Below are 21,060 nucleotides of genomic sequence, written 5' to 3'. Positions count from 1 at the left end.
TACATAATTTGAGTATTTAACTTTCCCATAAATATCGCTTATAGATGAAGTATTTGAAATGATTTTAAGATATGTTATTTAGACTGCAAATGTCTAGAGTAACGTCAAATATCTTGGTAAAAATCACTTCCGGTCGCGTGTTTTACTGTCCGCAAAATAAGAACTTGTCAAAGTGAGATCTCAGAAACGGTAAGAGATTAAGACACCAAACTTATATAAGTAATAGAACTTAATGAGTAGGCAAAACCCTTTGAATTATTAGCGTCAGCCGTCACTTCCGGTCGTTACAGGAAGTGATCAAAGAAATCAAAAATTTCAACTTTTCTCTTTTGAAATAAAACTTGCATCATATAATTGAATTTCTTTCACAGTTTTAATATGTGTTGGTCTCACTGGAAACAAAAAACGACAACTTCCGGTTATAAGAGAAAAACACGCGACCGGAAGTGCATTTTCCTAAGATTGTTGACTTCACACTAGACAATTGTAGTCTCAATAATATATGTAAAAATCATTTCAGAAACTTTATCAATAGTGATATTTTTGGGAAAGTTAAAAATAGCAATTCTGTCCTCAAATTGAGATTTTGTTCACCTAATTGCTCAAAAACAGTACTTGACTGAAGTCTAAAACTTTCAGAACTGATAGTCAGTCCTCAGTTTATCTACATCATGTAAAAATCGTACGTTGCCGTCACTTCCGGTAGTGACAGGAAGCGATGAAAGAAAGTGAATTTTTAAAGTTTTTTTTCTTTTTACAGAAATGTTTGGCTAATGCGGATGTTAGATAGACCATAACCTTGCAATTTATTTTCAGCGGAAGTGCTAACCGAAAAACCGGAAGTTGTCTCAAACATGAGTAGTTTTTCATGGAAACTTTTAGGGAGGATCAGTTGTGAATAATTTAAGTGTAGAATGAACATTTTATTCGTTTGGAGCACTTTTGTTCATGATGAAGTACATAAAGAAAACAGGAAAGTATATCCGTTTGTTTTTATTTGTATTTACATATCTTTGGAAGCCTTGAGATAACTTTTGTTAATTATTTAGAGTAATTTTATTGACAAGATTGTGGTTTTTTTTCGAAGAAGTCAAGAAAACGGAAGACCTGTTATTGCCTACGCAATAAGTATCTAGTTATTATTATTATTATTATTATTTTTCATTTTTATTTTTTTGACCTTTTCAAATCGCGATATCTCAAAAACTACTCATTCATTTTCAGCCAAATTTTCAGGAATGATTTGTTATCTCATGCCATTTTGAAATATTGAAAAAGTTCGGAAAAAGTTACTTCCGGTCGGGAATTATTACGATTTTTCACTTTTTCCACTAAAAATCTAGTCCATGAATGTTCTCAGAAACTGTTAAAGGTAGGAGTCTGAAACTTTCAGGTATGATAGAATTTGGTTTGTAGATGTGTGATGGAAACATTTCGTGTGTCGTCGTCACTTCCGGTCGTCACAGGAAGTGATTTAAAAAGGGTAATTTTTTGAGCTTTTTTGGTTTTCATTATTTTTTTATGATGTTGATAGGCTTAATAAAGAGTCTTACAAGAATGCTAAATATGTAGTTTGTTTAAAAATTGATTTACCCATACTCTGAATATTTATCATTTTTCAATTTTAAGCGATGATGTTTGATAGCGTAATGGTTAGCATGTTGAATTTTCACGTGGGCGATCTGGATTCAATCCAAAGAATTTCCGAATTTTTTCTCACTTTTTGGGGCTCAAATATAAGATTTTATCTTTAAGGGGGGGGGGGGGCTATGTCTTTAGACGTCAGAGCAGCGGTGTTTGACGGCACAATATCAGCGTGTCTTTTGACTCCCTCATAAAGAGTTTGCAGTTGAATTTTGCACTAATAATGTGCATAGATGCAATTGTGATATGACAAAATGAGGAAAACATGTTGGTGCAAATGTATATGTAGCTAGATACCTATGCAATTATATCATAAATTGGAGAGTTGCCGAATTGTATTTTGAAAGTAGAGCTTTATGACTCATGGGTCTATTGTTAAATATTTTCCTTGTTGAAAACATTTAGTGGGGTCAAATTAAACCATATCTCAGTACATCTAAGGCTTGACTGAATATCAAAAATTTGAAATAGCTTTTCGGGATCCTTTTGCAAAGGCATAATAACGCCTTTTGAAAAGGCGTAATAACGCCTTTTTGATAGGCGTAAAAACGCCTTTTTGATAGGCGTAATAACGCCTTTTTCTTTCAGCTCATTCATATTCCAATTCAAAGCATGCAAAAGAAAACAAAACAGACAAATCGGGTGGAAATTTTGCGGAAAGTTGTGAACTCCCACCAAATCTAAGAAACTGGCAGACGCAAAGAGATGTAGAGAAAGACGAAGTTTTTCAGGAAAATCCGGCAAAAAGCAACAATTTACCAAAAATGTTCGTTTTCCCCAAAAATAAAAAGTCCACTTCATACAAAGGAATAAATCTTCGAAATATAATCCTTTTGATCTGTAGCATTTCTGTCATCATCCTGACGCTTGTATTTGTTGACTTCTTGCAGAAAAAAATTCATTTAAAAAAAATACCGAAAGAAATTTATATCGAAAAGTTAAATATTAAAGGATGTAACCATATTGAGGTTGAAGATGTGTGGATAACATCATTACCAAAGCTGCTTACTGAATCCGCGTTTAGATTATTAGATGTTAATCAAGATGGAATTCTGGACATTGCATTTGGTTTTGCAACAGGCGTGGATGGATATTTTATACCGAGAATTGTTTGTGATATCTATTTTAACGGTACGTATCCTTGCTTTGGTGGCATGATTGCCCTTGATGGCAGAAACGGGAAAGAATTATGGAGACATTATTCCGATCATGAATTGTTTGGTATAAACTGTAACGCCGACCTGAATTTGGATGGTGTGAATGACTGTCTCGGTGGAGGAAGATCAGGGGTATGTATCTTTCAAGTCCTAAATAGAACCATTATTATTGAGCAAAATTTGAAGAGTTTATTGTCAAGATATAATTCTGAACTTCTTTTGTTCAATATTCTTTTCATTTTTAGCACTTTAGCCCACCTTATAATATATCATTTGATCTCACTTAGTAATTTATATTATAGTGATTTGATATCACTTGTATTTTGACATATGCAGATCCTTGAGAATTTTATTTTGCTTCCAAAGGCAACATCGCTCACCTGAGCATTTTGGCAAAAATCAGTATGGTATTGCAAGGTTGTTTTATTTTTTTTTTTGGGGGGGGGGGGCTTGTCCTATTCTAGGGGACATTATTTGAACGTTAACACTACCTGAGGATGCTTCTGAATCAATATGACATCCTAGCTTTGATGTTCTTGAGAAAAAAAATTTATTGATACATCTTCTATATTCTTTTGTGTAACTTTGATCCCCTATTGTGGCCCCACTCTTCCCCTGGGAGTCATGATTTGAAAAATTTGATTCTACACTACCCGAGGATGCTTCCATTTCATTATAACTAATCAAAGCTTTGCTGTTCTTGAGAAAAAGATTTAAAAAGATTTTTCCTGTGCATTTTAATGTAAAACTTTGAACGCCCATTGTGGCCCCATCCGACCCCTTGAGGTCATGTTTTGAACAAACTTGATTCTATATAACCTGAGGGTGCTTCCATATCTATTGTAGTCTCACTATCCCCTGGGACATGATTTGAACAAACTGGAATATTTTTAATATTCCCAACAACCAAAATGAATTTGAATTACCATATTTATATTTGATTCTGAAACTTCATACAAATCCTAACAAACAAAGATACTTAGCGGGTTCCAGTAAATGTTCTACCAAGCCTCTTTCTTTATTCCTCACTAAAATATTAACAGCAGTGAAGGAGAAACTTCAGGAGTACTGTGAAACTATATATTCGAGAAGTGGTTAAATCAGATGTGGATACTTAAAAATTCCATGGAACTTTTGGAAAATTTTAAATCACAAAATTTTACCAAAATCAACAACATAAAAACTTACGACTTTTCAACTTTATATACAACCATTCCACACGATAAATTAAAGTCCAGGCTTTTTGATATCATTAACAGCTGCTTTTTCAATAAAAATGGAACTCGTAAATTTACTTATCTTCTCATTGGTCATTTGCAAAATTATTTTGTTAAAAAACATTCTGATTGTAAACACATGTACTCTGAAATTGATATTAAAAGATGCTTGAATTTCTGATTGACAATATATATATGGTTTTAAGAGATCAGGTCTTCCAACAATTTATTGGAATTTCCATGGGTATCAATTGCGCCCCGTTATTAGCAGACCTATTTAGCTCACCTGAGCTGAAAGCTCAAGTGAGCTTTTCTGATCACCCGTTGTCCGTCGTCCGTCCGTCTGTCCGTCGTCCGTCCGTCTGTAAACTTTTCACATTTTCAACTTCTTCTCAAGAACCACTGGGCCAATTTTAACCAAAGTTGGTACAAAGTATCCTTGGGTGAAGGGGGGTGTACATTGTTAAAATAAAGGGCCATTTCCCTTTACAAGGGGAGATAATCAAGAAAAGACAAAAATAGGGTGGGGTCATTAAAAAATCTTCTTCTCAAGAACCACTGGGCCAGAAAAGCTGAAACTTATGTGGAAGCATCCTGGGATAGTTAATTGGGATAATTGTTAAAATAGTTAATTGGGATAATTGTTAAAATCGTGACCCTCGGGGGTAGGGCGGGGCCACAATAGGGAATCCAAGTTTTATATTGAAATATATCAGAAAAATCTTTAAAAATCTTCTTCTCAAGAACAACTTGGCCAGAAAAGCTGAAACTTAAGTGGAAGCATCCATTGTTCAAATCATGACCCCCGGGGGTAGGGCGGGACATAATATGAAATCCAAGTATTACATTGAAATATATAAGAAAAATATTAAAAAATCTTCTTTTCAAGAACCACTGGACCAATATTTGGAAGCATCCTGAGGTAGTGCAGGTTGTAAATTGTTGAAATCATGAACCCCGGGGGTAGGGCGGGACCACAATAGGTATATTAAAAGGGGGAAATCTGGTAAAGAACAGCATGGCCAAAGCTACTTAGGTGAGCGATGTGGCCCATGGGCCTCTTGTTTTGTATTCATATGAAGCAGAATTTGTTCAAAATCTTGTACGTGAAAAGAAAACACTTGCTGTGGCCTTGAACTCGACATTTAGATATATCGACGACGTATTGTCAATAAACAATGAAAAAATGGACGATATACATATGGAATCTTCCATGGATGACTTGCAATTGGCATGTACATATTTGAATCAAAGTTTGCAGTTAATAGTATTTGTTTTATATAGATAAAAAGTTTAATATACTGAACCTTGCGAATGTTTTGTATACTCCATTCCTACGATACCGGTGGTTCTACGGTACCGGGGTATCCCTTTATTCATAAATTCACTTGCTATAGGCAACGCCTGGTGGCCAGAAATTTTTAGAAAAAGATTCGTTATCCCTCGTTGTCATTACTTTTGCTTTAGATCTTAAAATGTTGCAAAGTCTTGTAAGTTATCAAAAATTACATTGGATGGACACATTTTTAAACTTTACCTGTAACAGTCCTCATACCTTGCATTGTAAAAATGTCACAAACAGTCAATTTATAGGCGCATTTTACAACTGATTGGCATATTTGTTGTCGTCTGGTTTATTTACATTAGGAATGAGGTCATATGTCATGTGACCACAGTGGAAAAATAATGTTCTAAACAACATTTAATCTTTCGATTTATGCTAAACGTCCCCATTAAGGAGTTGAAGGACTGGCCCCTAAATATATCCTTTGCACATAGCTCGGAAACGAAAAAGAATTTCTGAATAGTTGTTGAACAAAAAGTGTTTAAAATCATAAGAGCTTTAAAGTGGTATGAAGAAAAAGGGACTGGCCCCTCAAAATAGGGGCTGAGAGGGGCCAAAAGTCTTTAATCAATAACTTTTTAACAATCAATATTTTGCAATTCATTACTGAAACAAAAATGTTATCTTAACAATTTACAACTGTATATTATAAAATGTATGTCATATGTTACATAATTAGGGGCCATAAGGGGCCAGAATACCAAATCATTGGCATTCTATATCTCGAAAGTGGGAAATATTTTGATCAGCAATGCTGAATAAAAGATGTTCAAAATAATGTTCTAAACAATATTTAACCTTTCGATTTTTGTTAAACGTCCCCATTAAGGAGTTGAAGGGCTGGCCCCTAAATATATCTTTTGCATACATCCTGGAAACGAAAAAGAATTTCTGAATAGTTGTTGAACAAAAAGTGTTCAAAATCATAAGATCTTTAAAGTGGTATGAAGAAAAATGGGCTGGCCCCTCAAAATAGGGGCCGAGAGGGGCCACAAGTCTTTAATCAATAACTTTTTAACCATCAATATTTTGCAATTCATTACTGAAACAAAAATGTTTATCTTAACAATTTACAACTATATATTATAAAAAATATGTCATATGTTACATAATTAGGGGCCATAAGGGGCCAGAATACCAAATCATTGGCACTCTATATCTCGAAAGTGGGAAATATTTTAATAAGCAATGTTGAATAAAAGATGTTCAAAATAATGTTTTAAACAATATTTAACTTTTCGATTTTTGCTAAACGTCCTCATTAAGGAGTTGAAGGGCTGGCCCCTAAATATATCTTTTGCTTATATCTCGGAAACGAAAAAGAATTTCTGAATAGTTGTTGAACAAAAAGTGTTCAAAATCATAAGAGCTTTAAAGTAGTATGAAGAAAAAGGGACTGGCCCCTCAAAATAGGGGCTGAGAGGGGCCAAAAATCTTTAATCAATAACGTTTTAACGATCAATGTTTTGCAATTCATTACTGAAGCAAAAATGTTTACCTTAAAAATTTCCAACTATATATTATGATATTCACATCACATGTTATATATTTAGGGGCCAGAAGGCCAAATCTTTGGCACTTTATATCTCGAAAGTGGGAAATGTTTTGATAAGCAATATTGAATAAAAGATGTTCAAAATAATGTTCTAAACAGTAAGTAACCTTTCGATTTTTGCTAAACGTCCCCATTAAGGAGTTGAAGGGCTGGCCCCTAAATATATCTTTTGCATATATCTCGGAAACGGAAAAGAATTTCTGAATAGTTGTTGAACAAAAGGTGTTCAAAACCATAAGAGCTTTAAAGTAGTATGAAGAAAAATGGGCTGGCCCCTCACAATAGGGGTCGAGAGGGGCCGAAAGTCTTAAATCAATAACTATTTAAGGATCAATATTTTGTAATATATTACTGAAGCGAAATAGTTCATATTCACACTCTTTAACTATATAACATGGTGTTTACATCATATCTTATGCAATAAGGGATAATTAGGGGTCAGATTGTATAATCTTTGGTGCAGTAAATCTTGAAAAGGAAGAATATTTTGATAACCAATATTTAAACAAAAGACGTTCAAAATAATATTCTTAATAATATGCAATCATTCAATTTTTGCTAGACGTCCCCGTTTAGGACTTTAAGGGTCGGCCCTTAATATTTCTTTTGCATATATCTCGGAAACGAAAAAGAATATCTGAATAGTTGTTGAACAAAAAGTGTTCAAAATCATGAGAGCTTTAAGATGATATCAAGAAAAAGGGGCTGACCACTCATGTAAGGGGCCAAGACGGGCCGGAAGTGTTTAATCTATAACTTTTTATTGATCAATATTTTATTACACATTACTGAAGGGAAATTGTTTGTCTTAAGAATTTATTGATATAACTATGTTTTAACGAAAATCTCAGTCAAATTCTTATCTCATCTTATCGAAAATTGGACGGAAGACCCACTCGTTGCTCGCAACGAGATCGCATCTAGTTATTATTCTTTTTTTTCTTTACAAAATTTGTGCAGAAGATTTCTCGGAGATGGTTTGTTCGATTTTATTCAAATTTTCATGGTAGATGCGTTGACATCTGAAGTTAATTCCGGCAATATCGTTTTTTGAAAATCACTTCCGGTCGGAAGTTATCGCTCTTCTATTAAATTCAGAGGACCTCCTTGTCTGCGATGGAACTCAAAAACGGCTTAAGCTAGAGCGCTGAAATTTTCAGTGATGATAGAGGACATGTTGCCATTATGCACCTGGGTTTAGATATTTTCCGGAAGTGCCTAGTATGGAGGCTCGGTAGGGGTCGAAATTTAGGACACGAATCGTGAGTGAATTTTTGAGACATTTTGTGTCATATCTTTTAAAGTATAATTATTTTGTTAAAACATATTGAACAAACTTTGTGCAGAATGACAAGATCTGTAACATGATATCATGAAAAAAGCGCTGACTCATCACATTAGGGGTCGATAGGGGCCAAAATTCTTTAATCGATAACTCTTAAACAAGCATTACTAGTATTTTGGCATACATTACTGAAGCAAAAATATTTATCTTAACAATTTACAACTATATATTATGATTTTTTTGGCGTATGGTACATAACTGGGGACCAGAAGGGGCCAGAATGCCAAATCTTTGGCACTCTATATCTCGAAAGTGGGAAATATTTTGATAAGCAATATTGAATAAAATATGTTCAAAATAATGTTCTAAACAATATCTGACCTTTCGATTTTTGCTAAACGTCCCCATTAAGGAGTTGAAGGACTGGCCCCTAAATATATCTTTTGCATATATCTCGGAAACGAAAAAGAATTTCTGAATAGTTGTTGAACAAAAAGTGTTCAAAATGACAAGAGCTTTAAAGTGGTATGTAGAAAAAGGGGCTGGCCCCTCAAAATAGGGGCGGAGAGGGGCCGAAAGTTTTTAATCAATAACTCTTTAAGGATCAATATTTTGTAATTCATTACTGAAGCAAAAATGTTTATCTCAACAATCTTCAACTAGTATATATTATGATATTCACATTACATGTTACATAATTAGGGACCATAAGGGGCCAGAATGCCAAATCTTTGGCACTTTATATCTCGAAAGTGGGAAATATTTTGATAAGCATTATTGAATAAAAGATGTTCAAAATAATGTTCTGAACAATATGTAACCTTTCGATTTTTGCTAAACGTCCCAATTAAGGAGTTGAAGGACTGGCACCTAAATATATACTTTGCATATATCTCGGAAACGAAACAGAATTACTGAATAGTTGTTTAACAGAAAGTGTTCAAAATCATGAGAGCTTTAATGTGATATCAAGGAAAAGGGTCTGATCCCTTCAAATAGGGGTCCAGAGGGGCCAAAAGTATTTAATCATGGATAACTCTTTAATGATCTATATTTTGTAATATATTACTGAAGGAAATAGTTCGTCTTCACACTCTTTAACTATATAACATGGTGTTTACATCATATCTTATGCAATAAGGGGTCATTAGGGGTCAGATTGCATAATTATTGGCGCAATAAATCTTGATAAGGAAGAATATTTTGATAACCAATATTGAACAAAAGACGTTCAAAATAACATTGAATTCTTAATAATATGCGATCTTTCAATTTTTCCTAGACGTCCCCATTTAGGACTTAAAGGACCGGTTCTTAATATTTCTTTCGCATATATCTCGGAAACGAAAAAGAATTTCTGAATGGTTGTTGAACAAAAAGTGTTCAAAATCATGAAAGCTTTAAGATGATATCAAGAAAAAGGGTCTGACCACTCATATAAGGGGCCAAGAAAGGCCGAAAGTTTTTAATCCATATCTTTTTAATGATCAATATTTTGTCACACATTACTGAAGGAAAAATGTTTGCCTTAACAATTCATTTATATCATTATTTTTTCACGAAAATCTGAGTCAAATTCTTATCCCATTTATCGAAAATCGGACGGAAGACCCACTCGTTGCTCGCAACGAGATCGCATCTAGTTAAGTCTTCCGTTCACAACGGAAGACTTATAGTGTTTGTATTGTTTCTTTTTATTAAGTCTTCCGTTCACAACGGAAGACTTATAGTGTTTGTATTGTTTCTTTTTATTATTAGGTCTTCCGTTCACAACGGATGACCTATAGTGATTGTATTGTTTCTTTTTATTAAGTCTTCCGTTCACAACGGAAGACTTATAGTGATTGTATTGTTTCTTTTTATTAGGGTCTTCCGTCTCCAACGGAAGACCCTTCTATTATTCTATTGTTTCTTTTTCACTTTTATTATTATTATTATTATTTTTTTCTGTCCAAATTTTGTGCAGACGATTTCTCAGAGATGATTGGATGGATTCACTTGAAATTTTCAGAGATGATGTATCATGATCTAAACCTTATTCATTTTTTTTTATTTTTTGGAAATTCACTTCCGGTCGGAAGTTATCGCCCTTTAATCGAATTTTTAGTGACCATTTTGTCTACACAAAAACTCAAAAACGACAAAAGATAGAGTGCTGAAATTTTCAGTGATAATAGAGGACATGTTCTAGTTGTGCACCTCAGTTTTCAAATTTTCTGGAAGTGCCTAGTATGGAAGCTCGGTAGGGGTCAAAATTTAGGACATGAATCAGGAGTGAATTTTCGAGACATTTTTTATCATATCTTCAAAACTATAAATATTTTCTTAAAACACATTGAACAGAAATTGTGCAGAATTACTAGATCTTTTATATGATGTCAAGAAAAAAGGGCTGACTCATCACATTAGGGGCCAAAAGTGGCAAAAAGTCTTAAATCCATAACTCTTTAACGATCAATATTTTGTTATACATTACTGAAGCAAAAATGTTTATCTGAACAATCTACAACTATATATTATAATAAAAATCTCATATGTTACATAATTAGGGGCCATATGGGGCCAGAATGCTTAATCTCTGACGCTTTATATCTCGAAAGTGGGAAATATTTTGATAAGCAATATTGAACAAAAGATGTTCAAAATAATGTTCTAAACAATATCCAACCTTTCAATATTTGCTAAACATCCCCATTAAGGAGTTGAAGGGCCGGCCCCTAAATATTTCTTTTGCATATATCTCAGTAACGAAAAAGAATTTCTGAATAGTTGTTGAACAAAATGTGTTCAAAATCATTAGAGCTTTAAGGTGAAATCAAGAAAAGGGGCTGGCCCCTCAAAATCGGGGCCGAAAGGGGCCGAAAGTCTTTCATCAATAACTCTTTAACGATCAATATTTTGTAAAATATTACTGCAGCAAAAATGTTTATCTGAGCAAACTACAACTATATATTATGTTATTCAAATCACATGTTACATAAATAGGGGTCATGAGGGACAGAAATACTAAATCTTTGACGCTTTATATCTCAAAAGTGGGAAATATTTTGATAAGCAATATTGAATAAAAGATGTTCACAATAATGTTCTGAACAATATGTAACCTTTCAATTTTTGCTAAACGTCTCCATTAAGGAGTTGAAGGGCCGGCCCCTAAATATTTCTTTTGCATATATCTCGGAAACGAAAAAGAATTTCTGAATAGTTGTTGAACAAAAAGTGTTCAAAATCATAAGAGCTTTAAGGTGATATCAAGAAAAAGGGACTTACCCCTCAAAATAAGGGCTGATAGGGGCCGAAAGTCTTTCATCAATAACTCAAAACGATCAATATTTTGTAATACATTACTAAGGCAGAATAGATCATCTTCACACTCCTTAACTATATAACGTTGTTGGCATCATATGTTACGTTATAAGGGGACAATAGGGGCCAGAATGCTAAATATTTGACGCTTTATATCTCGAAAGTGGGAAATATCTTGATAAGCAATATTGAATAAAAGATGCTCACAATAACGTTCTGAACAATATGTTACCTTTCAATTTTTGCTAAACGTTCCCATTAAGGAGTTGAAGGGCCGGCCCCTATTATTTCTTTTGCAGATATTTCGGAAACGAAAAAAAAAATGTAGAATAGTTGTTGAAAAAAAAGTGTTCAAAATCATGAGAGCTGTAAGAAGATATCAAGAAAATAGGGCTGGCCCCTCAAAATAGGGACCAAGACGGGCCGAAAGTCTTTAATCTATAATCTTTAATGATCAACATTTTGTTATAGATTACTGAAGCAAAATTGTTCGTCTTAACAATTTATTTATATCATTATATTTGAAAGAAAGTCTCAGTCAAATTCTTATCTCATCTTATCAAAAATCGGACGGAAGACCCACTCGTTGCTCGCAACGAGATTGCATCTAGTTATTATTATTGTTTTTTTTTCTTACCGATTTTGTGCACGCGATTTCTCAAAAACGGCTCGATGGATTTCCATGAAACTTTCAGGACATATGTAACATCAGTTGAACCTTATGCGTTTTTTTCTGTTTTGATGACGTCACTTCCGGTCCGGAGATATTGCCGATTTAATGGTTTTCGAAGGGTCGGGTTGTCCGCAGATGTTCTCATATACGGCTTTAGTTAGAAACGTGAAACTTTCAGGTATGGTAGACCTATCTCTGTAGATATGCGGAAGGCGTTTCATTTTTATCGGAAGTGCCGCGCATCGGCGCTCGCTATGGCCCGAAAAAAGTCCTATCGGGAATTTTAAATTTTCTTACACTTTTTCTATAATATCTTTTCACCTGTAAATATTTTGTTAAAACATATAGAACAAAAGTTGTGTAGAATGTTACGATCTTTCAAAAGATACCAACAATAAGGGCCTGGCCTCTATCATTAGGGAGCTAGAGGGGCCAAAAGTGTGTTCCTGATATCTCAAAAAGTATTGAGAGTTTGTATAGCATCATAGAAGCAAAGTTGTTCAAAATGATAAGTAGCAGCTAAGGAGACCATTAAAAGTCGTCAAAATGACGTCACTTCCGGTCACCCTGAGAGTAATGGTAAATGGCTCATTTTTGCACATATGATCGTAGAAGTCTCTCGATCTCAATCTCATCTCCTTCAAATTTAGATGGAAGACTTATTTGTTGCTTTGCAACAAGCTCGTCTAGTTATTATTATTTTTTCTTTACATATTTTGTGCAGACGATTTCTCAGAGATGCTTGGATGGATTCACTTGAAATTTTCAGGGATGATGTATCATGATCTAAACCTTATTCAATTTTTTTTATTTTTGAAAATTCACTTCCGGTCAGAAGATATCGCCCTTTTATCGAATTTTAAGTGACCATTTTGTCTACACAAAAACTCAAAAACGACAAAAGATAGAGTGCTGTAAATTTCAGCGATTATAAACGACATGTTGTAGTTGTGCACCTATACTTTCAAATTTTCCGGAAGTGCCTAGTATGGAAGCTCGGTAGGGGTCGAAATTTAGGACATGAATCAGGAAGGAATTTTCGAGACATTTTTTATCATATCTTCAAAACTATGAATATTTTCTTGAAACATATATAACAAAAATTGTGTAGAATTACAAGATCTTTTCAATGATACCAAGAAAAAAGGGCTGACTAATCATATTAAGGGCCAAGAGGGGCCAAAAGTCTTAAATCCTTAACTCTTTAACAATCAATATTTTGTTATACATTACTGAAGAAAAAATGTTTATCTTAACAATCCACAACTATATATAATAATATTTACGTCATATGTTTCGTAATAAGGGGCCATAAGGGGTCAGAATGCTAAATCTCTGACGTTTTATATCTCGAAAGCGGGAAATATTTTGATAAGTAATATTGAATAAAAGATGTTTAAAATAATGTTCTTAACAATATGCAACCTTTCAATTTTTGCTAAACTTCCCCTTTCAGGAGTTGAAGGGCCGGCCCCTAATTATTTCTTTTGCAAATATCTCAGAAATGAAAAAGAATTTCTGAATACTTGTTGAACAAAAAGTATTTAAATTCAAGAAAGGTGATATCAAGAAAAAGGGGCTGGCCCCTCAAACTATGGACCGAAAGGGGCCAAAAGCCATTAATCTATAACTCTTTAAAGATCAATATTGTGTAATGCATTACTGAAGAAAAATTGTTTATCTTAACAATCCAAAACTGTATATTATGATATTTACGTCATATGTTTCGTAATTTGGGGCCATAAGGGGCCAGAATGCTAAATCTTTGATGCTTCATATCTCGAAAGTGGGAAATATTTTGATAAGCAATACTGAACAAAAGATGTTCAAAATAATATTCTTAACAATATGCTATCTTTTAATTTTTGCTAAAATCCCCCTTAAGGAGTTGGAGGGTCGGCCCCTAAATATTTCTTTTACAAATATCTCGCAAACAAAAATGAATTTCTGAACAGTTGTTGAACAAGAATTGTTCAAAATCATGAGAGCTTTAAGATGATATAAAGAAAAAGGGCCTGGCCCCTCAAAATACAGACCTAGAGGGGCTGAAAGTCTTTAATCTATAACTCTGTAATGATCAATATTTTGATACACGCTACTGAAGCGAAATTGTCTGTCTTAACAATTTATTTATATCATTATATTTGAACGAAAATCTCAATCAAATTCTTATCTCATCTTATCAAAATTCGGACGGAAGACCCACTCGTTGCTTGCAACGAGATCGCTTCTAGTTATTATTATTATTATTATTATTATTATTATTATTATTCCTCCCAAATTTTGTGAGCGCGATTACTCAGAGATGGTTGGATAGATTTTCACAATTTTTCACATGATAGTAGGCTGATATATGAAGTTTATATAAAATTCCGTTTTTTGAAAAATTCACTTCCTGTCCGAAGTTACGGCCGAATTTCCAATTTTCAAATGGACTTTTGTTCGGAATTTTTCTCGGAAACGGTTTGAGGTAAAGATGTGACATTTACAGGGGTATTAGATCATGACATTGTCTTTGTTTCGAAGTTGTTTTCGTGTGTTTCCGGTACTTCCTGTCCGAACCGGAAGTGAACTTGTGTTTGGTCAATTTTCAACTTTTTTGTTTTTTAATATTTTTTCAAGATATTATTATGTATAACAGAGGTTATTCTACAAATACTAAATATATAATTTGTTTTGAAATCAGATTCCACATTTTGCAGATTTTCGGTACCCTCATTTTCCCTATTTACCTAGTGTGTAGACAATGGGCAAAGAAAGATAACTCTGACTTGTAAGTGAGAATAGAACTTTCGAGATAAAGGCGGAAATAGTATCGATGACGTTAGAGACATATACACTCTCCATATCAAAATATTTAGACGTTCTATATTCACTCTTCAAAATTTAAGAGGACGTTGGTTACCGCTTCCAGTGCATGTAAAGTTTGAAGTTGCCAGTGTAGTGTAAGTCTGTATTGACAGTTAGTTAATTTACACATGAATATATCTAAAAAAAAAAATAATATATATATATGCTAGGTAGCTAATTCAAGTAAATATATTATAAGCACTGAATATACATTTATAGTGATGGACAGGCATGCAGTTTTATCTATTTCGTATATTAAGTTCAGAATACGATAGTTATAAGCCTTCTATAATGCAGACGATTTATTATTCTCTATGATCTGAATGCGAAATTATCCCGATTTCCGAGTTTTACTTTCGATATTAAAAAATATTACATACACTCAAAAAAGGAATTAAGCGATAGAAAATTGTAATACAGTACTGTTTTAAAGCCTTTATAAATAAATTGATATCTGCCACTGAAAAGAAAGAAAATCAATCTATAGATTAGATTTGGTTATTACATATATATTTGATAAAAGGTTAAATTATTTATGACACATGATCTATACTCTATATACCCAAGGAATTATAAAAGATGTGAAAAGGCGATTCTTGGATTCTTGTGAAATACTCAAAGAGTTAAAGAGTGTGTGAAATAATGGTACGCTATATGTTTCTTTTGAAAAAAAAAAAAACATGATAAAAAAATTGTACAAGTCTGTTGATATGTGGGATAAGTATATCTGAATGAACACAATTTTATGCAATGATATATAATCATGTACATGCAACTGACGTCCGTACTTTTCCTTGCAATTCATAAAATTATCTAATTCCTTTGAAGCCCCCCCCCCCCCCGTCTTGAATTTGAATTATATATTCGTTTTAGATTTAAATCTGGAACATGTGAATAACATTACCATTTACATGTATACAGAATTTCATATTTTATAATTATGAAATGTTCAATTTACATGTCTGAGAGAGAGAGAGAGAGAGAGAGGAGAGATTCCCTCTTAATCCCGATCCAGACCAAAAATTAGTTCTTTATCGGTCACACCCATTCTTTATTAGATGTTTTCTGATTTCATAGTCAGTCATGGTCACATCCTGTATATTTTTCAGCTTGAAAAGTATCACACGAAGTGCACGTGTGTTGACCTGTCAATCAAAATCACTTGACGCTGTATGCACTGCAATTAAGTAGCCTGAGTTCGAAATGATCTTGAAGTATGATCTTGAAGTAAATCTGCTGCAACAAACTTGTGAAAAAAATAGAATAAAATAAAAAATAAAATATCTCGGTATTATGAACTTCGACTGTGGGACGTGGAGACCGGTCCTTTGGATGAGATCGTATAAATCGAGGTCCCTTGTCGCAGAAGATGCTGGCATAAAAAAGATTCCCCACTGCTCAATTGCGATAAATGCCAAAGTATAGGACAAAAATTTACAGTCTCCACCGGCGAGTGGTGGCGTCTCCATGTGAGTGAAAAATTCTGGAGAGGGACGTTAAACAACATACGTATAATCAATCAATCAATCAATCGATTGCTGAAGAATTACTGTAATTGAATAATTTGTCTTATAGGTATGTTGTCAAATCTTGATATTATAACTTTACAAAACTCAGTGACTTTACGTTTAATGTGATACTAAATTAATTCATTATATTTTTTTATAACACCATCACAATTATGCCAAAACATACACACAGTGAAGTTTATGATAGTACGGTGTTCGTTCGTCTGTTTGTTTGTCTTAGAAATGATTGCAAACATTTTTTTTTTAAATTGCTAATGATATACGTATATCTCTTATAGGTGCCAAATGTATTATACAAGATTGATAATGAAAATCAAAGTACCTTAAGTACTGAAAGGACTTTTTTCCAGTTATTTTTTTCTTTCACAGTAAATATGATATGTATGTTTTTTACACAGAAAAAAGCAAATTCTTACAGATTTAGAAGAACGGAAGACTTTTTTGTTGCCATGGCAACAAGAGTCTAGTTATTATTATTATTATTATTATTATTCCTCCCAAATTTTGTGAGCGCGATTACTCAGAGATGTTTCGATAGATTTTCACAATTTTTCACTGGATAATAGGTTGATAAATGAAGTTTATATAAAATTCCGTTTTTTGAAAAATTCACTTCCGGTCCGAAGTTACGGCCGTATTTCAAATTTTAAATTGCATTTTTGTCCGGTGTTTTTCTCAGAAAGGGTTTGAGGTAAAGATGTGAAATTTACAGGAATGATAGATCATGACATTCTTTTTGTTTCTACGTGATTTTCGTTTGTGTCTGGAACTTCCTGTCTAAACCGGAAGTGAATTTGTGTTTTGGTCAATTTTCGACTTTTTTGTTTTTAAACATATTTTCAAGATATTTTTAGGCGTAATAGAGATAGGTCTATAAGTGCCAAATATATAATTTGTTTTGAAATCAGGTCACCCGTTTTATAGATTTCAGCTACTTTCTTTTTCCTTTCAAAAATCAAAGTACTAAAAGTACTGATAGCGCATTTCTTACTTTAACTTACATGAAGGTTATGTTTACATGTTTCTCTGCATACAAAAATCAATACATACAGTATCATATATAAGAATGAAGACTACATTTAATTGCAGTAAATATCAAAGTACCTGAAGTACTGAGAGGACTGTTTTAGATACCCAATTTTTTCAAACTACAATGTAGTATAAACAGGCATGTTTTTCTATACATAAAAATCAATGCATAGAATAAGTTACCTATGGAAGGTATTTTCATTAGCCAATAAAAATCAAAGTACCGCAAGGACTGAAAGGATATTTACTATTCTTTTTTACTTCGACTTATATATAGATGTTTCTCTAAATGCAAAATTCAATTCATACACTACATGTATTAAATTTGTCATGTTTATATATAAGGACGGTGGATACTTTCATTTTTGTAGTGAAAATCAAAGTACTGTAAGAACTGACAAGTTGTTTTCTAGATAAAACCCCCTCCCCCATTTTAACTTTTAAATTTAAAATAGTTTAAATATACTTCTACTAATGAAAAAAAACATGCATAGAATATCTTATGTAAGGACAACAGATACATTCATTTTTGCAGTAAAAATCAATGGACTGCAAGTACCGAAGGGACAAATTTTAGATTCTTTACAACTTAAATATTACATACTGTACACGTTTCTCTACAACAAAAATCAATGCAAACGGTATCATATAGGAACGGAAGACCTTTTTGTTGCCATAGCAACAAGAGTCTAGTTATTATTATTATTATTATTCCTCCCAAATTTTGTGAGCGTGATTACTCAGAGATGGCTGGATAGATTTTCACAATTTTTTACAAGATAATAGGTTGATATGTGAAGTTTATATAAAATTCCGTTTTTTGAAAAATTCACTTCCGGTCCGACGTTATGGCCGAATTTTAAATTTTAAAATGGACTTTTGTCCGGCGTTCTTCTCGGAAACGGTTTGAGGTAAAGATGTGAAATTTACAGGAGTATTAGATCATGACATTCTCTTTGTTTCGAAGTTGTTTTCGTGTGTTTCCGGTACTTCCTGTCCGAACCGGAAGTAAATTTGTGTTTCGTAAATTTTTAACTTTCTTGTTTTTTAAAAATTTTTTCAAGATATTATTATGTATAACAGAGGTTATTCTACAAATACTAGATATATAATTTTTTTTGAAATCAGATTCCACATTTTGTAGATTTTTGGTACCGTCATTTTTCCTATTTACCTAGTGGGCAAAGAAAGATAACTCTGACTTGTAAGTGAGAATAGAACTTTCGAGATAAAGGCGGAAATAGTATCGATGACGTTAGAAACATATACACTCTCCATATCAACATATTTAGACGTTCCATATTCACTCTTCTAAATGTAAGAGTACGTTAGTTACCGCTTCCAGTGCATGTATAGTTTAAAGTTACCAGTGTAGTGTAAGTCTGTATTGACAGTTAATTGATTTACACATGTATATATCTAAAAAAAAAAAATACTATATATGCTAGGTAGCTAATTCAAGTAAATATATTATAAGCACTGAAAATACATTTATAGTGATGGACAGGCATGCAGTTTTATTTATCTCGTATAGTAGTAAGTTCAGAATATTTATAAGATAGTTACTAAGCCTCCTATAATCAGACGATTTTATTATTCTCTATTATTTGAATGCGAACTTATCCCGATTTCCGAGTATTATTTTCAATATTAAAAAATATTACATACACTCGAAAAGGAACTGAGCGATAGAAAATCGTAATACAGTACTGTTTTAAAGCCTTTGGAAATAAATTGATATCTGCCACTTAAAAGAAAGAAAATCAATTTATAGATTAGATTTGTTTATTACATGTATATTTGATAAAAAGTTTAATTATTTATGACACATGATCTATACTCTATATACCCAAGGAGTTATAAAAGATGTGAAAAGGCGATTCTTGGATTCTTGTGAAATACTCAAAGAGTTAAAAAATATATATGTGAAAACGCGCTTCTGTGTGAAATAATGCTACGCTATATGTTTCCTTTGAAAAAAAAAACATGATAAAAAAATTGCACAGATCTGTTGATATGTGAGTTAGTATACCTGAATGAGCACAATTTTATGCAATGATATATAATTATATACATGCAACTGACGTCCCTACTTTTCCTTATAATTCATAAAACATAAAACTAACTAATTCCTTTGACCCCCCACCCCCACCCCCCATCCCCGGTCTTGATTAATATTTGGAGACGTTCGTGCAGCTAGGCATTTGAATTATATATTCGTTTTCGATTTTAATCTGGAACGTGGTTATAATTACCATTTACATGTCATGTGTAAAGAATTTCATATTCTATAATGGTACATTTGTCATTATGATACTGAAATGTTCAATTTACATGTCTGTGTGTGTGAGAGAGAGAGAGAGAAAGAGAGAGAGAGAGAGAGAGATTCCCTCTTAATCCCGATCCTCCTATCCATTTACATAGACCCAAATATATTTCTATATCAGTCACACCCATTCTTTATTAAATGTTTTCTGATTTCACAGTCAGTCATGGTCACATCCTGTATATTTTTCAGCTTAAAAAGTATCGCACGAAGTGCACTTGTGTTGACCTGTCAATCAAAATCACTTGACGCTCTATGCAGTGCAATAAAGTAGCCTGAGTTCGAAATGATCTTGAAGTATGATCTTTAAGTAAATCTGATGCAACAAACTTGTGAAAATATAAAATAAAATAAAAAATAAAACATCTCGGTATTATGAACTTCGATTGTGGGACGTGGAGACCGGTCCTTTGAGATCGCATAAATCGAGGCCCTGTGTCGCAAAAGGTGCTGGCACAAAAAAGATTCCTCACTGCTCAATGGCGAAAAGTGCCAAAGTATAGGACAAAAATTTTAAATCTCCACCGGCGAGTAGTGGCGTCTCCATGTGTGTGAAAAATTCTCGAGAGGGACGTTAAACAACATATGATCAATCAATCAATCAATCGATTGCTGAATAATTACTGTAACGTGTACCCCTGCGTTGGGTTCTCAGGGGATGAATTTTTCTCTTACTCTACCTGAGTTTATGATCTAATAATTTGACTATGTACAGTATAATAATTTTTCTTAAACCTATCTGGGTTTTTCTATTATATTTAATCAAAGAATATATAATGTGGGATGAATTCTTATGACTTGGTAACTGTTAGACTTAGCACCGTGTACCTTGCCCCAGGTTCCTATTGATAGCGGATACTAGGAGTTTCGTTCTTATACAGATCTACAGCCCCCAGTATCTCGCCTCAATTCCCCGAGATTCTTATCACTGGTGCAAATCTATTTCTTTTATTTTCCCTTTCTCTTATCCGTTATTCTTACCCAAATATTTCTCCTGCTTCTACTTAACTGCAGCTCTGCATTCCCCAAAAGACTCAGAATCTCTCAATGCAGTCTTATTTATACCCTTTGGACTAGTCTACTTTAAGCTTAAGGGAGGACAGGTTATTCCATTCTAACCTTACATCTGGGTCTTCTTTGCGTT

The 21,060-nt window shown here is 33.2% G+C and overlaps 1 protein-coding gene across 1 annotated transcript in view; it reads left to right on the top strand.

The window, feature by feature from the left end:
- Positions 1-2,255: 2,255 nt before the first annotated feature.
- The window catches only part of LOC133192057 (uncharacterized), a 119,299-nt gene continuing 100,494 nt past the window's right edge, over positions 2,256-21,060 (top strand). Inside the window, exon 1 of the mRNA XM_061327896.1 lies at positions 2,256-2,933. Coding sequence (XP_061183880.1) covers positions 2,409-2,933 — 525 coding nt within the window. The 5' untranslated portion in view covers positions 2,256-2,408. The remainder of the gene's footprint in view (positions 2,934-21,060) is intronic.

Source organism: Saccostrea echinata, unplaced genomic scaffold (assembly GCF_033153115.1).
Source record: "Saccostrea echinata isolate AGI-Se365-2 ecotype Australia unplaced genomic scaffold, CSIRO_AGI_Sech_v1 ptg000025l, whole genome shotgun sequence".
NCBI classification, from domain to species: Eukaryota; Metazoa; Mollusca; class Bivalvia; order Ostreida; family Ostreidae; genus Saccostrea; species Saccostrea echinata.
This window is presented reverse-complemented; position numbering and strand designations above follow the sequence as displayed.